General features: G+C 44.8%; 1 protein-coding gene across 3 annotated transcripts in view; it reads left to right on the top strand.

The window, feature by feature from the left end:
* The first annotated feature begins 12,152 nt into the window (after positions 1–12,152).
* The window catches only part of plekhg4 (pleckstrin homology domain containing, family G (with RhoGef domain) member 4), a 46,309-nt gene continuing 37,268 nt past the window's right edge, over positions 12,153–21,193 (top strand). For all 3 annotated transcript variants that reach the window (XM_028956510.1, XM_028956509.1, XM_028956508.1), the window contains exon 1: positions 12,153–12,286. In XM_028956510.1, the coding sequence (XP_028812343.1) occupies positions 12,284–12,286 (3 nt within the window). In that variant the 5' untranslated portion in view covers positions 12,153–12,283. The remainder of the gene's footprint in view (positions 12,287–21,193) is intronic.

The raw sequence follows: 21,193 nt of genomic DNA, 5'->3' as shown, positions 1-21,193 counted from the left end.
TGCAAGCACAAGCAAAAGCCTTCAAGTGTCCTTTTCACAGACAACCGACTTTGTCACAGCCAAGTGTTGCGTTATCGTGTTCTTGTACAAGATAATGAGAATTTAGGGTCTATTGTTAAAATCAGCGTACAGTCTAATAAAAAGCGGGGAAGTTGGGAGGTCCTCGCACACAGTGGCAGGAGAACGGCTTGGGGGGTCTGGATCTTTGCCTTCTCCTCTAAAGCCCTGGACGGTTGTTGCAGAGATTTAATAGGAGTCTTTGAGGGCGGCTCGCGAGACACTTCACTGTGGGAAGGGAAACATGACCATGGCCGAATTGTCCCAGGCAAACACTGAATCTGTGGGGGCCACGTGAAGAACAACGTGATCCAAATGTTATCCCCACCTGGGGCTCTACGGCAGGTCCAGTGTCAAGAAAGGCCAAACTGGTGCTGTCTTCTTGGAGAGCTTCGTTACGCGGACATGCAGCCATGAGTCCGATGCTGCATCCTGAGGCTGATTGACCTGTTTGTTTATCGGTGTGATGACCTATAATGACCTTTGAAGTTATTACACACCTCTTCCTGCTCAAGCATTGTTTCTCATTTTGTTGAAAATCGTCCATTCAGGGCATTGAAACCCGTTCAGCCGGATCTGATGTTTTTGCATTTGGTCCAGTGCATTTTTTTGGTTTTCTGGGAGCGTGACAGATTTTTCAGCCCTTTCGCCATGTTTCAGTCGTAAAGCTAATATTTGCAACCCCTGGACAGGTCTGAATTGATGATTGCGGGTAATAATACCACCCATCCCTTACTTGAAAGGAGACTATGGCATGTATTATGACAGTTGCTATGATAAGTGTGAGTAACTGGCAGCCCGGGAAATTTAAGCAGCGCAGCAGATCCAGTGGTAAAAAAAAAAAAAAAACTCTGCTTCCCATTTGTCTAAAATGTATCAGACGTGCAGCTTTTAATATTTTATTGATTTTATTTTGTAGAGGTCTTTGCACCGTCCAAGCCTTTTCTGACTTTTGCACAGGTCTCCTCGGAGCTACTCGGTTCCCCCGGACTGTGTTCTGAGGCATTAGGGGTTATTATGTTAAGGATAATATATCACCAGGTTGCTGCCCCAAATTTTTTTTCCTCTCTCCTTTGACTGTTTCCAAAGACCACTAACCGTAGACCATAATAAAAGCATAAAATGTTCCCTGGCTTGGAGGGCTGCTGTCGAGTTTTAGGGGAGGAGGGGGGTGTTTTCTCCCCAGCTGTCTGCTGCACTCACTCACTGGATCAGATAGGAGCGCTCACGTGCTGGAACAGGCAAGTGGTGCGGGTGGAGGCTGGGGGAGTTAGACACGCTCCGAGAGGGAAAGGGAGCCGGAATGGGGGTGGGGGGGGTGGGGGGGGTTGTGCAGCGGAGGGGGCGGAGCCTTCAGTGGATGAGCCGCTAGCCTGACATTCCCAGTTTGGAACGAGGTGTGTGAGTGAGCGTTACGGGACTTTTTTTTTGCAAACTTTGCTTTGGTCGGAAAGACGTAACAATAAAAAAAAAACTAGGAGGGGGAAATAGTTTTACTGGAGCCTCAGTGCTGCAGGACTGCTGGAGCCTGGATTACTTTGGCGTGGACAGCCTCAGACCTTGCAGCTCCAGTGTGTTGGGGTAAGTGCTTCCCTTCACCTGTCGCTGCACTTCTGTCTTACATGACTCTCGCTGACGGTGCAGGGGACCTTGCTGCCACCTCCTCATGCGCCCGCTGTCATTCACATACACATACGCAGGGTAAAGGGAGCAGTAAGTTGCTCCGGATTACTTCTTTTATCAAAACTTTCAGAATAAGGTATTAATAATGAGCTATCGGTCCTGTCTTTCGACACGTTTGAATGTTTGGTCACTTGCCCCGTTGGCTTTCACCGCCGTTGTTTCAAGCAGAGGTGCTGAGACACCGCTGAGCTTTTCCACGCCATTAATTTCCAGGCACAGAGAGCAACTCATGCTTGAGCTTTACGTTCACTTTAGCTGAAGCATAAGGGCTATAAGTCACCTCACGTGAAGGGTGAAGGGAAAGGGGGGGAAGGGTCAGGGGCCGACTCGTTAAATAGGATGACAGCTTTAAATAAAGGGCCATAGAATTATAGCTGTCTGGGATGGCCAACCTCGGCTTGGCAGCGCTTCTTTTTTTTTTGGTTAGTAACCCGGAAGGTGCGCCTCTTGCCGCAGCACCCTTCATCCAGCCCTTCGCCCCTGAAAAGCCATTTGAGGGGCTGCATAGTTCCCGCAGGTGTGTTTCTGACAGAGGACCTCCGTGTGAACCCTCCAACGACGAGCAGAGGGGTTAGAGGTCCTCCTCACGGCTGGATGATTAAGGGGCGGCCTGGCTGCGGACCTGCGCGGCGAGCTGGAGCCTCAGACACTTACGGGCTTCTTTGCGCCCCGTACCGAGTACAAAAACAAGCACAAGATGCCTGCTAATTCAATGAATTAATCATGCCGGGAGGAGGACAAAAATCTGTCTGACAGCTCCCTTGAGGTGAGCAGAAGTCTTAGAAGTCGTTTGACCTTGACGCAGCCTCCCTACGAACACATGGCTGTTGCGGTGGACTCTGCTGTGGAAGGAGAGGCACAGGATATTGCAGCATATCCAGAAAGAACAATACCCTCGAAAATCTCCGTCAATTCCTCCTTCAGAGTTTAATTTCCTCCCCAGAAACCCTAAACATCTGTTGCTTCCCACACACCGTTCTCTGACAGGACGCTGTCTCTCTGTGTGCTGTGTGTGTGTGCATGCTTGTTCCTCTGAAAACTGCCCGCCACTGCTTGGATCTTCAGCGCTATCGCAACGACGCTATCTCTTGGCGTCAGGACCCGGTCAATTTAGTGGTGAACCGCTGTAATCTGCAGCATTTGTGGAAGCTGCTCTTGTGCGCCACACGAAAACATGGAGAATGTGGAAGCAATTATCATATGAATAGGCTACTGATGCAAATCAGGTGGCCATTAAGAGAGACAGTGGCCTGTCCTGACCCAGGCACCATTCCATCTACAGTAAATCAGCTGTCAAGAGGGCCATCCTTTTAATGTGGCTCTGTTGTGTAATTCAAAAGGGAAAATGAGTCTGAGGACTGATCCTTTTATTCACTTTACTGTATATTTAATGTATATTTCATCATAGTGAGTCCTGTAGGGTTTGTAATAAGACCCCAAATGTGGTTGAAATTGTCCCTTGAATCAGACTTTGTTGCACTCACACTGATACGTAAACCTGCGTGTCTTTTCCAACAAAACTGATGAGGTAGCTTCGGGCTCTGAGAGAAAGAGATGGACCACCAGACTAGTCTCAGCATTCTGACCCGCCCTTGATCTCTCCGCAGGCCAGAGAAAAGGAAAAGCGTTGTAATGCTGAAAAAAATGACGTTTCTTGGCGTGGGCGGACTTGCCTATCCCAAAATGATGTCACCATGTCACCCTGTCCACCATGACAAGACATCTGTCTTTGGCCTCTCTATTGTACTTTGCTCCTGCACATGCACGTGTAGGTCCTTCCTCTCACGTGGCCCGAGCATGTACGGAGTAATGTGCTTTGCTGTTTGGATCCGACATGGTTTATGAGTGATCTGTGGGGTGGTGAGGTCAGGCTTTTTTTTTTGGCTCGCTTTTCCATTCTATGTGTTGCGTGGGAATACTTACCACTCCACGCAGATCGTGTTTGCAGAAAGCCCATGGGCCTAACCTCAGATACTACATGACCCACTGCTCCCAGAATTCCATGACTGTCTAATATGTTTTTTTCTGGGTTGGAGAAATGTCTTCTAGTCCTAGGGTTGAGTTCCTTAGAACTACAGTACCGCATAATTCCTGTCAAGTGTTTTGTTTTTAAATTAACCACAAAGGTGGCATTTAAAGGAATTCGCCATGCTCTTTCCATGTACGTCTGTAAGATAAAAAGTTCCATGTGGGTAAACATGGAGTGGATTAATGACTGTTATCTCACATTGCCAACACTGATGGATGATCTTTAAGTGTTTGGTAGAAGCCTTCCATACATTTTATTGAAGAAGGTCATGTGAGAAACTGATATAACAGCAATGAGTTTTTTTTTTTGCAGTGAAAACCGCTCTTTCATAACATCTCTCATAAATCAGGCCAGGTCTGATAACACACACAAAGAATTTGGTTCATGATGTTGTGTAATAGTACACAATTTACAATGGAACAGAAAGTACTGATCATATATAAGACATCCTACACAAAACCTTAAAACCCCTGAACTGAATCACTCATGGCTGGTCCATTTATCTTAAACGAACAATAATGAACTGAGGTGACTGAGTGGTTTCATTGGATATTTATGAATTTGTCTGGGCCTCTGTTAGGGGTCTGCTGTCTGAATCCCATGTCACCCTCCTCCGCATCAGCTGAGAAGATGAGGCCAAAGGTTAATGGACTTCTGGGTCCTTATTTAATTTCACCTGTCCATTCTATCATCAATCCACTGTACATTCACAGTGTGTGTTACAATATTACAAATCTACTGTGACAACCATGTGTGGACATCACTCTTATCATTTGTCCATTTTAATTGGCTCGTATTTCATCATAACTTTTGATGATTGTTTATGACTCCTTTGAGGAGATGTTCAGTCAAAAATCTTTTCTTGGAATTATTAAGTAAATAGTGCTTACAGCATTAGGTTTTAATCTTTTAAACCCTACACAATAGCTGTCATGTGCATTCAGACTTGTTAACAATATATATAAAAGCAATCACTGAATTTTAGAAAAAGAAATGAAGAAATGTGCATGTCGAAGGGGTATATATCAAGCATAATGTTGTAATGCAGTGACAGGGTGCTAGGGTACCGGACATAGGGAAGGGACAGGCAGAAATGGGTGATGGGTCAGGGGACAGAGAGAGGAGAGAGAGAGAGAGATAGCAAAGCAGTTGCATGCTAATATGCAGACCTACATGGATCACAAAAGGGAGATGGTGGAGAAACTTTAATCAGGATCATGGATCATGTCAGTCTGATCGTAAAGTTCAATATGGATAATATCACTTATGAGTAGAGTCAAAATAATAAATGTATACCTTAAATGTATTGGGACATATATCATGCATATGCATTTCTGTTTTTGTTATAATTACTTTGATCTCACTGCTTATGTCCTCATTTCCCTTACAGTTTAGTTTTTAAATGTTCCCAGTGGTGCTTGATTTTTAATTAACCTGTGTAGTTAAAATTTACAGTGGTTGCACTTTTTGTCATTTTTCTCTGGTGTTATTGTAGTGTTCCGCCCAGTGTTTCATGTGACACTTGTGCCTGGTGTGCTTGTGACTGCAGAATTCTAATCCCTTCTTTGTTGAGGTTATTGTGCATAGGCCGACTCAGGCGTCAAGATTACAGAACTTAAATCAATAGGAAATGATGGTGAATGGCAACATTGTGCTGTCACAACTTTATCACACAGAAATCCTTAACTCTGTTCAGCCAAAAGCTCTCGCTGCGAAGACTTCAGAGGTCCACAAGCACGGCCCGTCCCTAAAAGCTTTTCTGGGGGTATGTAAACCCCTGCCATGAGAAGGGCAAATATTTGATTAGTGTAGCACCCATTCTCAGACAAGGGAGGCAGTCTGTGTTGCCTTAAGGAAAGGAAGGGGTATTACATAGATTTTTTGGTGATATCATATTAAGATTTTGGACAGCTACAAACTGTGTGATTGTTCTTTTTTTATAACTTAATGGCCAGTTAACTGACCGCAGTTAAAGGATTAATGAGGATTATGTTAAAGGGTGGGGCTCATTTGTGGCAGAATAAGCCCCCTAAAACCATATGCCGCCCAAGATGATCCTTGCTGGGACTCATTTGATCAGTCTGGGTACTTCTGGACACATAACCTTTATTAAGTTTCTGGGGTTCTGTGAAGGAGATGTCTGAAACAATCGGAGGTTTTCAGCAATGATTTAAGGAGCGCCTGACTACAGAACATTCTAGTTAAAGGTGAGTCAGGACCCTGTTTAAACTTGTTGCCCCTCCATTTATTATTTTCTTTTACAGCACTTAAGATATTTTTAAAATGACAAAGCCTGTAAGTCCAAATGCCAGGAATTTTTCTCCGGCAGATAAAGGGATCTGTGTCTAACAGCTGGTCAAGCTGTTCCTTCCAGAGTGTTTAACCTGCCGCAATAATGCCGCTCCAGAAGCCAGAGACATGGAAGCCATGTTGTTTTACATGGGCCTTATTTCGTCCCTTGAGAATAAACAGACCTGTCATGTCAGTGCATATCCCGGACCTGCATACCTGTCAGTAGCTGGAGAGCGAACAGAAGAGCTGATGTTTGGGGGGAAAAAATAGTGAAATAGACCACACTTCAGACACCGCAAATTATTCATTGAATTATGCACCACTTGTTTTCTCTTCTTCTGTTTCACTGGTTTCACTCATGTGCCATTTTATTGAAGCATTGCATGCATTAGGCTTCAAATGAATCACAATTATGAAAAATGTCTGGCCTTTTATCTATTTTTAACTAGTGTCTGTCTGCCTAAGTCGATAATGTCTCTCAGGCGGTGAAATAAATAACTGCAATTATCAGAGGAACATATGGCTGCGTTTATATCATGACTGTCTTTAGTACTCCACACCAGCAGAGGCCTTTTGTGTCTTCCCTCGACTGGAGCGAGGTCATCCGTGTTTGTTTTTAGGCCTTTTCTCCCGCTGATCGCATTAGCAGATGCTGTGCCCTGGTTTAGATCACCCCTTTTTGGACAGGCAGTCAAATCTAATACTGTGTCGGCACCGGCTCTTAAGAGCCAAAGCGGCGTGTCAGATTTGACATGTCGAGAGACCATTATGGTTTTATTAACGGAAAAGCAAAAAAAGTTTTTTTTTTTCTTTTCATGTCTTTGTATGGTAAAAGCTGGCTCCTTTTGTGTTTTTGCAATGAGCCGAGAGTTTTTCCCCTACAGAGATCTAATTTTTTTTAATAGATATTTTTGTAGTCTAATGCCTACATAGAATCACAGATGCTGATCTCTATTGTTTGACCAGTAAAATGTATTTTAGTTTTTTTAACAGCTATTTTTATGGTCCTGTTGTTTTTAGCTTTCTGTTTAATTAGCTCTATGAATATGTGCATATAAAGACTTTTATCGCTTATAAAGTAGTTTAGCATGGATTAGTTCGTATCTATTTTGGCCTCCTTATATGATAGCGGATGGCAACAACAAAAGAGACTCCAGGATTAAGTTTAAATGAGTTTGGCAGAATGCTGTCAAGGTCTGAAGGTTAGCATGGAGGCTACCTAGTTTACAAATGCTACATGAGACGCAACAGAGCTAAAGTGACTTAAATAAATGGTAAATATGTGACTTTTGTAGACTAGTCCTCTGGCTCCCATTCATTAGCCAAAAGTCCTCCCCCAACCATGCAATGACCCCCGCAGGTCAATTTTGTGTGTGTGCGAAAGATAGAAAACTGTGCTGGTAAATACATTAGAACAGTGCATCTCAGTGCATTTTTTCCTGTTACACCCCCTAGGAAGAAATATTTCACGTCTCACCCATTCTTTCACTCGCTGCACTTTTGACAGTATGCAGCGTTTGAAAATAATTAAAACATTCCATGTCTCTCCATTTGGAAATTTTATTTTGAAATGTCGCATACCGTCAAAAGTGGAAGAGCGGCTGTATTATTTTTCTAAATGTATCAGCTGCAGCAGACAACGTGTGTGTAAGTTCACAAGTGGAGATTTATAGGTTTTTGTTTAATGAGTAAGAGAAAATTGTTGAATGCAGAACTCACTGCTAGCTAAAAAAAAAACTAACATGGTCCCCGGAGTCACACGCGCCCCCCTTGGCATCAACATTAGAACAAAGTTCCTATGGAGCTGAGGTGTGTGTGATTTCATTGCTGTTATGACAGCGCTGTAAGGCACCATTAAGCACTGGGCTGTGCAGTCTTCTCTCCAACTCCAACACAAACACACTTCAGGGGTCTGAGGCTCGGAGCTGGAGCTTCACCACACCCCTCCTCAAGCATATCCTTACCCTCGGGGGGGTGCTGATAGCCATCTCCCCAACATGTCTTGAGATGCTCTCTGCATAGTGTCTCAACCCCCCCCCCCAAAAAAAAAAAAGCTACATGCCTTGCACGGGCCTGCCCGCCTCTGTCTTCCTCATCTGCAGTGCTGTCAAGGCCTGGCACCACCTGCTGTTTTATTAGGCATGATTCTCACCCTTACTCTCGCCCTCTTAGCTTTCTTTTCTTTTTCTGCCTCTCTTGCTTTTGCCCTCAGTACATTTTCACACACCATTTAATCCAGTTTGCCATTTATTCTGACTACTGTCCTTGTCTCAGAAGTGGTGGCTTAGCAGGTAAGGAAGCAGGCTCGTAACCAAAGGGTCCCCAGTTCAGATCCCAAACCGCCATCCCCACACACTGCTCCCCTGTCACCTGTCATGGCTGCCTACTGCTCAGTAAGGCTGATCTGTTAAATGCAGAGGACACATTTCGTTGTGTCACCGTGTGCTGTGCTGCAGTGACAATCACTTCACTTTCACAAACTTGGGATGAAAACAGATTTATTTACTGAAGGGATAAGGTTTTTTTTTTCTGGATGACATATTACATCACAGACCTAAACAATGTATTTGTTTGATTTGGAATTTTCATATTTTTTAACATGCTTTACAGTTTTACATGCTTTTCTTGTGAGTTGTGCATTATCCCTTGTGCTAAATGGAAGTGACATGACTCCTTCTTTAAATTTCAGAGAGTGCAGAGTGACTGACTGTCCCATATATTAATAATTTTGTATCATGCCTTGAAACATTCACAGTCTCCTCTGTTAACAAATACACAGACACACACATGTACTGGCACAGACAGATCACCCATGTAGGCACACACACATGCAGATCCAACATACCCACATAGACTTGGACTTAACTGAAAGATAGATTTTTGTATATAAACTTCCACAGCTAATTTCACATGCCTCTCTGCTCATCACGAACACACTGCGCTGTGTTTGAAACACTCCGTCTTACTGGAATCTTTGCATTCACACAGGCATATTTTGCAGTTTATGTGGATCTAGTCTCAGGTCTGTAGTGGGCGCCTGTCATGGCTGCCCACTGCTCACTCAGGGTGATGGGTTAAATGCAGAGGACAAATTTCACTGTGTGCACCGTGTGCTGTGCTGCTGTGTATCACATGTGACAATCACTTCACTTATTGGTTAAAGTCTCCCAGATGAGTGAGACGAGCGTGCACCACGCTGGGGTGGTCCTGTCTGAGCTGAGATCTGTCATAAAAATGTGCCCCTCTCTCCATCACAGTAAACTGGATTTTAAAAAAAAGCGTTGAAATGTCAAAAGCAAGACGAGAAGGTATGCAGTGGAGTCATCTGCGAAAAATAAATGCGTGTGCAGAAGGAACTGCTTAACTTTTGTTATGCTCAAGAGAGTTGAGAATAATTTCTTGTTTAGCTTAGGGAATTGCAGCCTCGTTCACATCTGCGCCGCCGCTGCCAGGCCGACAACTTCTTTTATTTCTGAACGGCACTCTTACTGTGTGACACGACCATGAGAAAGATCACGGTTGAATTATTCAGCACTTCCTTTCAGGCTTTGATATGTATATATATTTTTGGCCACAGGATGTAGGCCAGTGCTTTATAGCAGCCCTACAACAGAAACCATATAATACGGCATGTCATCTATTCATGGGCTGAACAATTGTCTATCTGCTAGCTGGCTGATGGCATAACATCTCCGTCTTTTTTTAATGGCTGAGATCCATGCTCGCTGGCGTGGTTCACAGGCCAGACAAATGTGCAGCAGGATTTCACAGCCACTTTTTTTTTTTTTTTTTTTTCTGTCTGACGGTAGCAGAAGGGATCCCACAGAGCACCTCAGCTGAAACGCCCTCATCCTTCACCGAAGCCCCTGAAGCTGGTATTGTGCGAGTGCAGTCTACTAATCAGTCCAAATGAACAAAAAGACTTTCTCTCTCTTGACAGATAAATGTAAACTTTAACAGTTGATTTTTTCGGAGAATTAAAGGAACTGTTGGCATTAGCCCAAGCTCTCTGACGGCATATTCCTGTCCACTCCCACTACTGGTGTGGAGCCATAGGGTATGCATATAGGCAGAGCAAGTTAAAATTAAATTGAGTTAATTAGGGAACAGCATTACAGTCCAGGCCAGGCCAGGGCAAGTTTACCTCATGGCCCAAGCAGGCGTTCCCTGTATAAATAGACTGTGCCTAACCCACCATCTAGACCTATATACTTGTGAGTGACACACACGGGCTTTAGGGTGTATTTGGATTTCTCTGAAGGACATCAGAAAATAGTCTGAGAAAGGGCAGAACTCTGTGCGTGTAGAGTAGTGCAAAGCTGTAAAGTAATGTAAAGACATTTGTGAGACAGAGATATGTTCTGTGTTGTCGCGTGTGAACATAACATCATCGCTGCAGAAGTTTAAACTAGACCCAAACCTTGTGTTTTTAAGGACCTAAAAATCCCGTTGCATATGCTTTGCAGATGCCTCATGTAAGCTGTTTGTGTGTAGTTGGTTGCTGAGCAGATTTTGGGAAACTTGTGTATTTTTGTTCCAAAAAGCATATTGTTTAGGGCAGATTTGGTTTTATCTGGATTATATGTTTCTTTTTTTTTTTCTAGGTTATATTGTAGCTGTTTGATCTTTGTTGTTCAAACCCATGTACAGTGACATACATTTTAGTCTGTTTCTTTCTTCTTACTGTGCTGTTGGAGTTTTTTCTTTCAGAAAAGGCATGAATATAGTTTGGATCATGTCATTATTAATGAATCCATTGGTAAGGAGTAATTTACTCATTTGAAAACTGCTGATCCTAAAATACAAACGTATATCATCTTCCCTGCTGACGTAGCACAGTGAGCAGAAACATCTTCAGAATGCTGTGTAGGCCTTAGCTAACAACTCACCAGCATGCTCAGGACCAGACCAGGATTTGTCTTATCCTGCCTGTAATCAGGTGTTTGAATAAGGTGCTCTGTTCTGAGCAGGACACTCGGCAAACAATTCGGCAGGTCACGTTTCAGAGACAAATAAGTGATTGATGTGTGTGAGTGTGTGTTTTAAACTCCTGGCATTGCCGTTTCACAGGATGGTTCTTTTGGCTTCTCTGCCCCACAGGCCTTTTCCCCTGCAGTGAGAGTGAGTTTTTGATGGAGGGGGGAGGAAGAGGAGGGGAGACAAGTGTGTCCTTGTGAGGAGAGTAGACCCCGTAAAACAACCAGACCCTATCCCCGCGCTCGTTTCTGTCAGCCAGCCCCAGAGGAAGCCGGGTCAACCGGGGGCCTTTATAACCCCCTCTCACTAACCTCCATCCTATCCGTCTGTCTTCCCAAAAGTTTAACCCAACTCAGAGCCCAACCTTTCCTTTGGCTGCCCCCTCCTACCTCCCTGCTGAAATGACCCCCGGAAAGGCCTGCCACCGCTCAAATCAATCAAACGCATGGCAGCTTTGTTCCTCTCATCCAGAGGTCTGCTGCACACATTCAGGCATATCCATTGCTCCTTTAAACTCTGACTGTGTGTGTGTGTGTGTTTGGGTGTTGTGTCTGCGTTTTCATGAATTAGAATCTGTCTGCTGCTGGTGTTATGCTTTTGTAAATTTGGCAGGTCTGCTGCATGGACTCCCGCTGTCACAGAGCTCACAAGAGCTCCACTGCAGACTCACAATGCAACACTTTTGGGGATATTAAGTTTAAAAATATTCAAATTAAATATGTATGAATCTTACATTTTAAATATTGATCTAAATAAAAAAGAACCAAAATGAAAAATTCTTAATGTTTATATGAGACATTTTGTGAGGACCAACACATGCTAATATATAATAATGCTAATATAATCCTAAATTATAATAAAAGTTCAAAATAATCCAATTTTAGACTGAAGATAATCAAAACATAAAATGCCAAATGTTCTGTAAATGACAGCTGCGGGACATGTATTTCTTGTGGGCTGTGCGAGTCCCCCTACCGGCACCCTATCAGCAGCAGCCTGAATAAAGAGGGCGGGGCCTCCGGCCCGAGGCCGGGGAGGGCCGTCCCAGGCAGAGTGACAGGCAGGGATTGGAGAGGGCGGGCTCTAGCGTGTGAGACTTGCTGCAGTCTGCAGTGCTGGCTGTATCAGTGAGCCAGAGACCTGTAGTGGGTACGGGAGGGACAGATGTGGCCCCGGATACTGCAGAGAGCTGGAAAATGACCTAAGCAAGGAGAGCTGCACCACCGAGGACGGGCTCCACACACAATGGTGAGTCGGGAGTTGAATGTACGTGAGGATTTTTGAAGGTTGTGTGTTGGGGGTCGGTTGAATTGTTGCAGATGGAGGTGTTAATGGCTTTACCTTACCGGGTGCATGGGGGAAGGGCATGGGGGAGGGGTCACCCCCAGTCAGAGGTGCTTTAGTTAGCTGTGTAGTGTGGCAAACTCACCAAAAACTACATTGATAAGTGTGTTATGTCATGTTATGTACCTGTGTAAGGCTGAGAATACCAAATGAATTTGCAGAATCTTGCCTCTGAGTGTCCTTGGGGCAGGTGAAAACTGGACAGCAGTCGACTCTTCTGGAATTTATAGATCATAACATTTATAGCATGTGGTATGAGGGGTGTGGAGGCGGGGATGCAAGATGAACTGTGTGTGTGTGTGTGTGTGTGTGTGTGTGTGTGTCATCTTACTGCTGTCCTCTCTGGTGTGCCGTATCCGAGCGGGATGACTGAAAGCTCGGTGGGCACTGTAATTTCCCTTTTCCGTGTAGGGAGAGAGGAGGACCAGGTATAGACAGAGGGTCAGATCCTTCTCTCCTGGGTGGGTCTGCATGCTCCCTTGAGCAAGAGCAAAGCGGAGAGGATATTAAAATCCAAGGAAGGATGACTTAAAGGGAACAGAAAGAAGGAAAAAAACTGAAAATGCTCTTATCTCTGAGCAGACCTGCACGCCTTTGGCCAAGTTTAGGCAAGTAAAGCCTGACACGTGTGGATTTAATTTAGACTTCCCTTCCATTCGGGTTAGCTGACTGAAAATTGGAGTTGATGTTGAACCAAATCCCAGAAAGTTACCAAAAAAAAAAAGGTTTAAATAGCTTCTAGCTACATTTCCACGTGTATGAAACTGGTCTCGTGTGGTGCTAGAGATCTGTCCTCAGTAAAGGAGCCCAGGATGCCTCAGAGCTTTGGCCCACTGATCCACATCTTATTATAGACTGATGGGCTGGAAGGAAGGTAACTGAAAACAAATGTATAAGTTAGCCCAGGACATACCGAACTGCGCTCGCTCATGATGCAATCTTCTCAAAATAGTTTCCACTTGTTAACTTTTTCCCCCCTCATCTTTTTTTTTTTTTTTTGTGGGGGGGGTGCTTTGACGCCTTGGTTTGCTGTGTTATTGCCATTTCCGGGGAGTCCCTGTAAAAGGTCACCTGGGGTTATCTTGGAACCCTGCTTGATTTGTTGTTGCTCCTCCGAGGAGGCCTGGTTTGTGTTTGATGCCTGTGTTGACTCTTCAGGGCAGGGATCACTGCTTTCATCTCATCTGGGTCTTAGCTTGTTGAGCCTGGGTCGGCAGTGTTATATTTTAACTCCTCTTCAGCTAAGCCCCTGTGCTGCAACTTCGAGGCTGCGTTCGAGCCGTGAATAAAACCATTAGCCCGCCTTCACACCGAAAGGTACTTTAATGCTGTAAGTAATGGCTGGCCAGTTAGACCAGTAGTAAACATCCTGTTGTGAGCGTGTGTGCTCTGCGGCGCGGCACATTTCCACTCACGCCGGCCCTGTCCGTCCTCCTTGGCGCGACGGTGCGGGCCCTCTGGCGCACTGCTGTTGATTTTCGCTGATGTGGAGGAATGTGCTCCGCAGCCCCTGCCAAATCAGACCTGTTTGAAATGCACATAACGTGATTGCCTTTTAAACGGCAAGCTCCAACATTCACCCGAGTGTAGCATAAACACTCCTGTCATGCTGATGCCAGTCTGAAGGACACGGAACCAGCGAATCCGTCATCGACCGTGATGGCTGGGAGGTCACAGCTTCGGGCTGTGCTGGTCAGGCCCGAGATGACAGGCTGCGTGCGTTGGCCAGCTGTGGCTCGGTTTGGCACTGCTTTATTGGCCTCACCCTGACCTCTGAGGGCCAGTTGACCATCTGCGGGAGGAATGCGGGGCAGTCCGTTCTGCACCCTGACATGGTGGCTCTTCTTATGGCTGTTATAAAGATAAAGGGCAGAAAATGCAAGGTCACATATAATCCACACTTCTCATATGGTGCTTTGTGGAAGTTGCGAGACGAGAGTGACTGAGTTCAAAGCGAAGCTCACAGTGAAGGCGGCATTCTTCGACATTCCCGAAGTTGCTTATAAATCATGTGTCCAAGCTCTAACATCCAGAACCAACTAAAGCCATGAGGACAGACACAGAGGAGCCCTACCTGAGTGTCACGCCCAGGTTCATTCCCCTCTGCATACACACACACCCACAGACAACTCAGACAACCCCACAGACAAGTCTGCATGTCTTATGCATTATGTAATGGGTGGAAGTAGCCTTGAGCAGCGGTTCCCAACCTGGGGCACAAAATTTTACCTGCGCTGAGGCTATTTGTAACCATTAAATGTATAAAATCTCAATAAAACACTAAATAGGTTAATCCGAACTCTGTATTAACCTGTATGCTATATAAACTAGAGCTGTAAGTCTTGTCAATCTTGTAAATCTTCATACACAAATTCTATCATTTTAGTCCGGCTCAGGTCGGGTCGGTCAGCAATCATGAACTTCCGGTCTCTAGTATTGTGACGAGGAAGGCTGGAGGACGCATGGAGTGAGAAGGGGCAGCGTCCCTGGGCATGGGGGAAGATCATGGAGCATGGAGATGCAATGGAAGTAGCACGGTCACATGGCACAAACAATGAAGCGGCGGGTGCTCCCGGCAGCGTGTCCGCCCGCACGATACCACTGATTTCCTGTTTGATCCGATGCCAACTATAATTCAGGTTGGTATCAGAGATACAGATCCGTTACTGATGGTTTATATAAAAACTAAATGTGTAAAATCTAAATTAAACTTGTATGTCAAGTGTATGTCCCGCCCTGCTGTGGGATTTTCTGGGGGGGGTCTTCAGGGATTTGGCGCAGGGTACCAGGCAGGCAGGGGGGGAAAAAGGAAAAAAAAGGTTCGGAACCACTGGTCTAGTGGGTAACACATTTGCCTGTGAACCAGGAGACCCGGGTTCAAACGTACTTACTACGTCCCTATGACTACTGATTGTAATTCGCTCTGGATAAGGGCATCTGGTAAATTCCGTATATGTGGATGTAACACTCTTTGTGCAGTTTTCTCATTTATCACCAGAGATGCCAGTATTTTTTGAAACAGGTTTTTATTTTTATTTAGAGTGTAGTCTTATGTTTATGTATTTTCTACTTCTCTCCATTGCTCTAGACCGTTTGTGTATTTCTGTCTGTGAGAGAGTGAACAGTTTAAAAAATGTGAAACAGAAGACTAGTGAAACCCACGCCCTTGTCTCATTGGCAAAAGTTTTTTTTTTTTCTATGCCATGATCTATTTCTGGCCAATTTTGCGGCGGTGAAAAGGAATATATCTATTGCATGAGAGAGATAACAGTATTCTGATAACTGTCCAGACTGTTCAGATTACAGGTAGGAACAGTTTCTACTTAGACTCGAGCAGAGAGATGTATGACTAATGTTATCTCATGTTGGCAGAAGCAATGCGTTTCTGGGAATACACAACTTACAGGCAATTTGACCTCTATCCCTTGCAGGCATGTGAAACATTGTTCAGCCAACATGTGGGGAATTGTCACATCCCATTGGTTGGCCAGGCTTCGTCTAAAAAAACCACAGGAAGCATTTTGCTTGTAGCGGCCACAGTCATCAGTACTGCGACCGATTCTGGAAACCACTGGCTGTTAGAGGCGAGAATCCTATAAAGGGTCGGTTAGAACAACGACTGTTTATTTACAGACAGGCATCTACCCACGCTGACCTCCACAGAAGATATAATATATATAAAAAATGTGGGTGGAGCCCTCCTACATGACCTTATGTAGACTCACCCTGCTGTGCACCGCCTCAACAAGGCCCGGACACAGCGGAGCTTTCATCATGCGGAGACGCCGGATTCAATAGGGGAGACATAAAGCCAATCCGTCATTGGAAGGGGGCCAAAAGTCAAAAACTTGTGCGGTGCCAAACAGCTTATGTGAAAGCTTTGATCTGCTGAAGGGCATGGAGCATGGGTTCCGTTTTCCAGATAAGAATGAAGAGAAGGGCGCCTAACTGCTTATGTAGATAGGTGTAGGGGTTTGATTTCTCTGTGCTGCCTTGGATTCTGATTAACATATCACTTCAAGGAACCACTCAGAGGTTGGTGGGACACACAGAGCTAGGCCCTGTGTGTTTGTGGTCTTAATTATTTTGGCTTGAAAAGCCACCTTTTTTTTTCTATCCCGTTCACAATTTTCATTGTAGACCGCTATAGCTCAATACACTGCACGTCAATGAGCCCTTCTTTTTTCCCAAAGTGACTCTACTCAAACCTGTTTTTTCAACTCAACAAGACCTCACAACCACAGTTTTCATCATAAACGCCTATTACTCAATACACCGCATGTCCATGGCCCCCTGTGGATGTCCAGTCAATTTTTTCCCCAAGTGACTGGACATCTGCTTGAACCAATGACCACTTTTCAACAAGCTCTCACAATTTTTATTTTACACACCCATAACTTGCATTAGCGATGTTTACCTTACCATTTGCCTTCAACCTTTTTCTCTGCTTTTCAAGCCAAATTTTGTTTGTTCACAAACTACCCTTTTTCTAGTTGGTTTTGATACAACTAGTGTCTGTTGTAGCTGGACGTTCTGGTAATCTTGATAAATGCTGTGCTGGTGCGGGCACATGCACTTTTTATTGTAGAAACAGTTTGTGCTGGAAGGCTGCAGCGAGGCCCATTAACTCTCTGCCATTGACGAGGATGCTTATCGCAGCACAAAGTGCCGGCATCAGACGCCTCTCCAGCCGAGCTCATCTGAAGGTCACCGGGCCGCTGCTGGCCTCTTCATTGTCGGAGCGGCGGCTCTCATGAGAAACACTCTCCTGCTTTTGTCCGCCGGGTGTCAGGGGCTGATGTTTACAGACTGCTGCCGGTGGGAAGCTGTGGGGAGGACTCCCTCCGCCGTCGCTACCTCCACACCTCTCTCTCAGCAGGGAGCTTTTCCATTGGCTGTCGCTGTTATTGAAAACTATGAGAACTGAAAGTGTGAAATGCCAGTGAAATGACAAGAACAAAGACAACTGTCTAATTTGTTTTTGAGGGACAGCAAATCTTAAACATTCAGCCATTCTTTAGGCATGTCTTGTTTCTCTTCAGCTTTAAATAATCATATCAATGATTTATTGTCTTTTTTTAGGTCCCTATAATGTATTAAAAGGAACCCAACTTGACAGTTGCGTTTTGAAGTGGCATGGCCATTGACGGAGATTCACCCTGGAGTGACTTCTTTTGTCTGCCTGGGTTCTAACTGCACAAATGCAATGAAGTGAACTGTCATGCTCAAATCATCTTCACCTTGATTCTCACCAGGAATTCAAAGGGTTTCTTTCACAACTTGGCTCTGCACTGATTATTGCCTCACCAAGGTCTGGGCTCAGGCATGTAATTTTTTAAAAATCATGTTCTAATAAATCTTAGGCAGTTTGTTGCAATGTCATTAGTATAGACTAAATGGTATTTTGTATTAAATATTGACTAATATTTCTAATATGTTACCTGACATGTTTTAAGACAGAGCCTGTGGTACCAACGCGTTTTTAAATGAATGCGCTAAAGGAAATATATTTGGGTGAAGGTGAGAATGGAGGAACTCACTGTCTAGCCTGCACTTTCTTCTTATTTTGCTTTCATCTCTGATTGCGGGTAGGATGTACCTGAAGTACCCCGCCTTGATGATGAGTTTAAAATAATTACAATATTAGTACAGTTTTCTTCCCAGCTATCTTCTGCATATGTTCTTTGTTTGAAGTTGTAGACATGAGCCATTGTTTGCATTGTCACAGAAATAATGTGCAGAACGTCCTGATCATGGAACCAGTTGCAAACTGATGTGATTATTTGTTCACTGCCTTCCCTGCCAAATAGATCAAATGTGTCACCTCTCAGGAACTATATATCCTTGGAAAACCTATAAAAAGACATAATTTGTCAAGTAAGCCCATTTTAGTCTTGAAAAATATTTCCTGAATCAGTGTTTTTTTGACCTGCCTTCTTCAGTTGACCGGAAAAATAGAGATTTTCCAGGTTGTTTTAACCCCTGCCGGGTGGAGAGACAGCTGGCCATGTTAACGGAAGCCTGGCAGCTGTCTTCATCTGTAGCCCGAGTCAGTGAGGGGTGTGTGGGCGATCGTCCTCCTCAGCCCACAGGAAGTGTGCCACATGCAATAGGGACTCCCGTCCTGAACCTTTCCCTCTCATCACCCCTATATCGGCATGTACCACTGCTTATATAAGCCCTTTTCAGTGATATCGTGTGATATTTCGTCCTCTTGGCAAAGTTCACCCCTTACCAGTGTCCACTGTCTTGATTTCTCGGTGTTGGTACATTAAATTCCCAACCTCCAAAAAACCCCAAAACAGAATTGATAAAACTCTCCCTTTTATCTTTTAGCGTCCCTGCGTCTCCGCCTTCCTCTCTGTCTGATGGACAGCTGGCGTGTTCTGTCACTTGTGCTAGGGTCAAGGGTCACGTCTCCTGTGGTCCCAGTGCTGCCTGTTGCCGCGGACGGGTTTTTAAGGCAGCGTATGTCTTTTGTTACCTCCAAACTGTCCACTTTGGGTGAGATTTCTTTAACAGCCTCATAAACACGCTGTATGTTGGAAGGTAGTTAAAAGCCCCTGTCATACAGGAAACTCACAGCACGCCGAAAGGCTTCCACAGTGTAGGTCTCGTTGAATTAGGCCTTGGGCACTTCCTGAGTGTGACTCTTGTATTTTAGTTGTTGATATTCATTGCTTTGAACTAAATCTCTCTCACACTCACTCATTTGTCTTTACATATTTAGTTATATTTATATCAATTACCTCTCAAGACATTTTTATGCCAGAACCCCTAGTTAGCCAAGTCATTTTTCTTCTTCTTATAAATTTAAATGAAATCTTTCCAAATGTTATGACCAAGTCACAACCCCCCCTGAGGGAAGGGGCCGCCATTGATTTTTCATTGAACTGAGCATAACCTATAGAAGGGGATTAGTTAAGTAATCTAATATTGTCCTGGCTGTAGCATGAGCTGCCTGGTAAGATGGGCATATGCTTGATTAGGCTTCTCTCCTGGGCATTATCTCAGCCATTATTATCATTACTGAAAGGCTCCCATTCAGAGTGGCTAAAGAGGCTGTCAGCTGAAGACAGCGTGGACACACACATCACTTTTACACACAAGATTTGGTTTTTCCCTTTCACGAAATGTATTAGTAATGCGAATGACAGACACTTGTAATATAATCAGAGGAGGCTCTGTTTTTGCCCACTGTGAGAAAAAAAACATCAGGCGGAGGGGCAAACGTTTCTCATGGGCTCATACGACGCAGTGTTTACCCTGTAGGCATGGCTACAGAATAATGACAGTCCTGCGAAAGTCCAGCAGAAATAAAAACGTCAGAATTGGTGCTTGCAGCCCTTTCTTCTGGTCCTGGAGCTCTAGTTCAAGAATAGTACACACTTGTGAAATCTGGTATAGATAAGCAGAGAACAGGAAGTAGTTGTACCTCTGAAAAAAGCGCAGTTGCAAAGTCATTTATTTGCCTTTTTTGGTTGATGACTGTGTTTGCTTTTACACCGTTTCAGAAGGGGAAGGCAATATTGATCCCCTTTCCTTCCTGCGCAATTAGCTAAAATGCTTGAGCCAGCCAGAAAGAGTGGTCTTGATCGTAAAAAGTCTGCTGAGGGGGGCTGCGGCAGAGATAGTAAACCACGTCAGTGAAAGCCCTCTCTGGTGAACGTGTTGATTTAGTGATGTGCTGCCCGACAGCAGAGGCATAGCCCTGTTATTGGTGCAGCTTTGGGGCTCCCCGGCTCAGTAGGAGCGAGGGTGACTGAAAATGAGGAGGCATAATGAGGGGATGGATTATGGAGCACTGGGTGGCCTCGCCATCACCCCCATCCCTCCCAGACAGGGGCTCGTGAGTAATGGCTGTTTTGTTGGCACATTACTTCACAAAACTATAGAGAGAAAGAGCCTGGATCGTCCAGAATTTCCAGGATATTCACGATGTCATTTAGCAGGGTGGTAGCTGGATTTCACCTCTCAGGAGCAGTAGACTGGAATTTGATTGATGTGCTTTTTCTTAATCTCCAGATAACATAATTAAGGAGTTACTGAGCATTGGGATTTGTTTTTTTTATCTCCACAATGCAGTTACAGTGAGGCAGCACGACAGACCGGTATGCATTGTACTTTGTTATCAATGGCCAAATTATTTGCAGAGCGGGAACATGTCAGACATGGAACATAGGAACCGGATGAAGCGATTTAGGCTGCGCCAATGACGGCCGCAGATACTTATCGCAAGACAGAGAGGAGCTGGGCTAATTAAAGCGTGCTGAAATCCTTAGGCTGCATCAGGCCGACATCAGAGTAAGATCGGCAGACTGATAGAGGGAAAAGTGGCTCCGGTCTTCTCTTTGAATTCTGTCTCCTCCGCCCCAGAGCAGGTATCGTCGGCACACAGGGTTGGTTCCTGAACCACACCTGGACACCTGAAGCTCTTTTCCCTTTTCCCTCTGTGCACTCGCCTGCTCCACGGGCCCAGGTTAGGGCAGATGTGCTCCATTGTGCTTTCATCAGCCCGTGTAACCCAGTCACACTGGGAACTGATCACAGCGTGCCCACACCGCCTCAGACATCTGAAATAATAAAACACACTCACACACCTCTCATCTCGGTCTGAGCCTGCCTCTCATTAGCCCTATATAAACATTTATTCAATGCCTATTATACTTCATTAACATTTAACCTGCGGATTATTACACTTAATTTGACCTTAATGATTCATTGCTAACATGTGAATAAATTGATGCATATATATGTTTATGTGTCTGTGTGTGTACGCATGGAGTGTATGCACGACCCCTATTGTTGGCG

This window comes from Denticeps clupeoides, chromosome 16 (genome assembly GCF_900700375.1).
Source record: "Denticeps clupeoides chromosome 16, fDenClu1.1, whole genome shotgun sequence".
Classification (NCBI taxonomy): domain Eukaryota; kingdom Metazoa; phylum Chordata; class Actinopteri; order Clupeiformes; family Denticipitidae; genus Denticeps; species Denticeps clupeoides.
The sequence above is the reverse complement of the archived record's forward strand: the minus strand, read 5'-3'. Positions and strand labels throughout refer to the sequence as shown.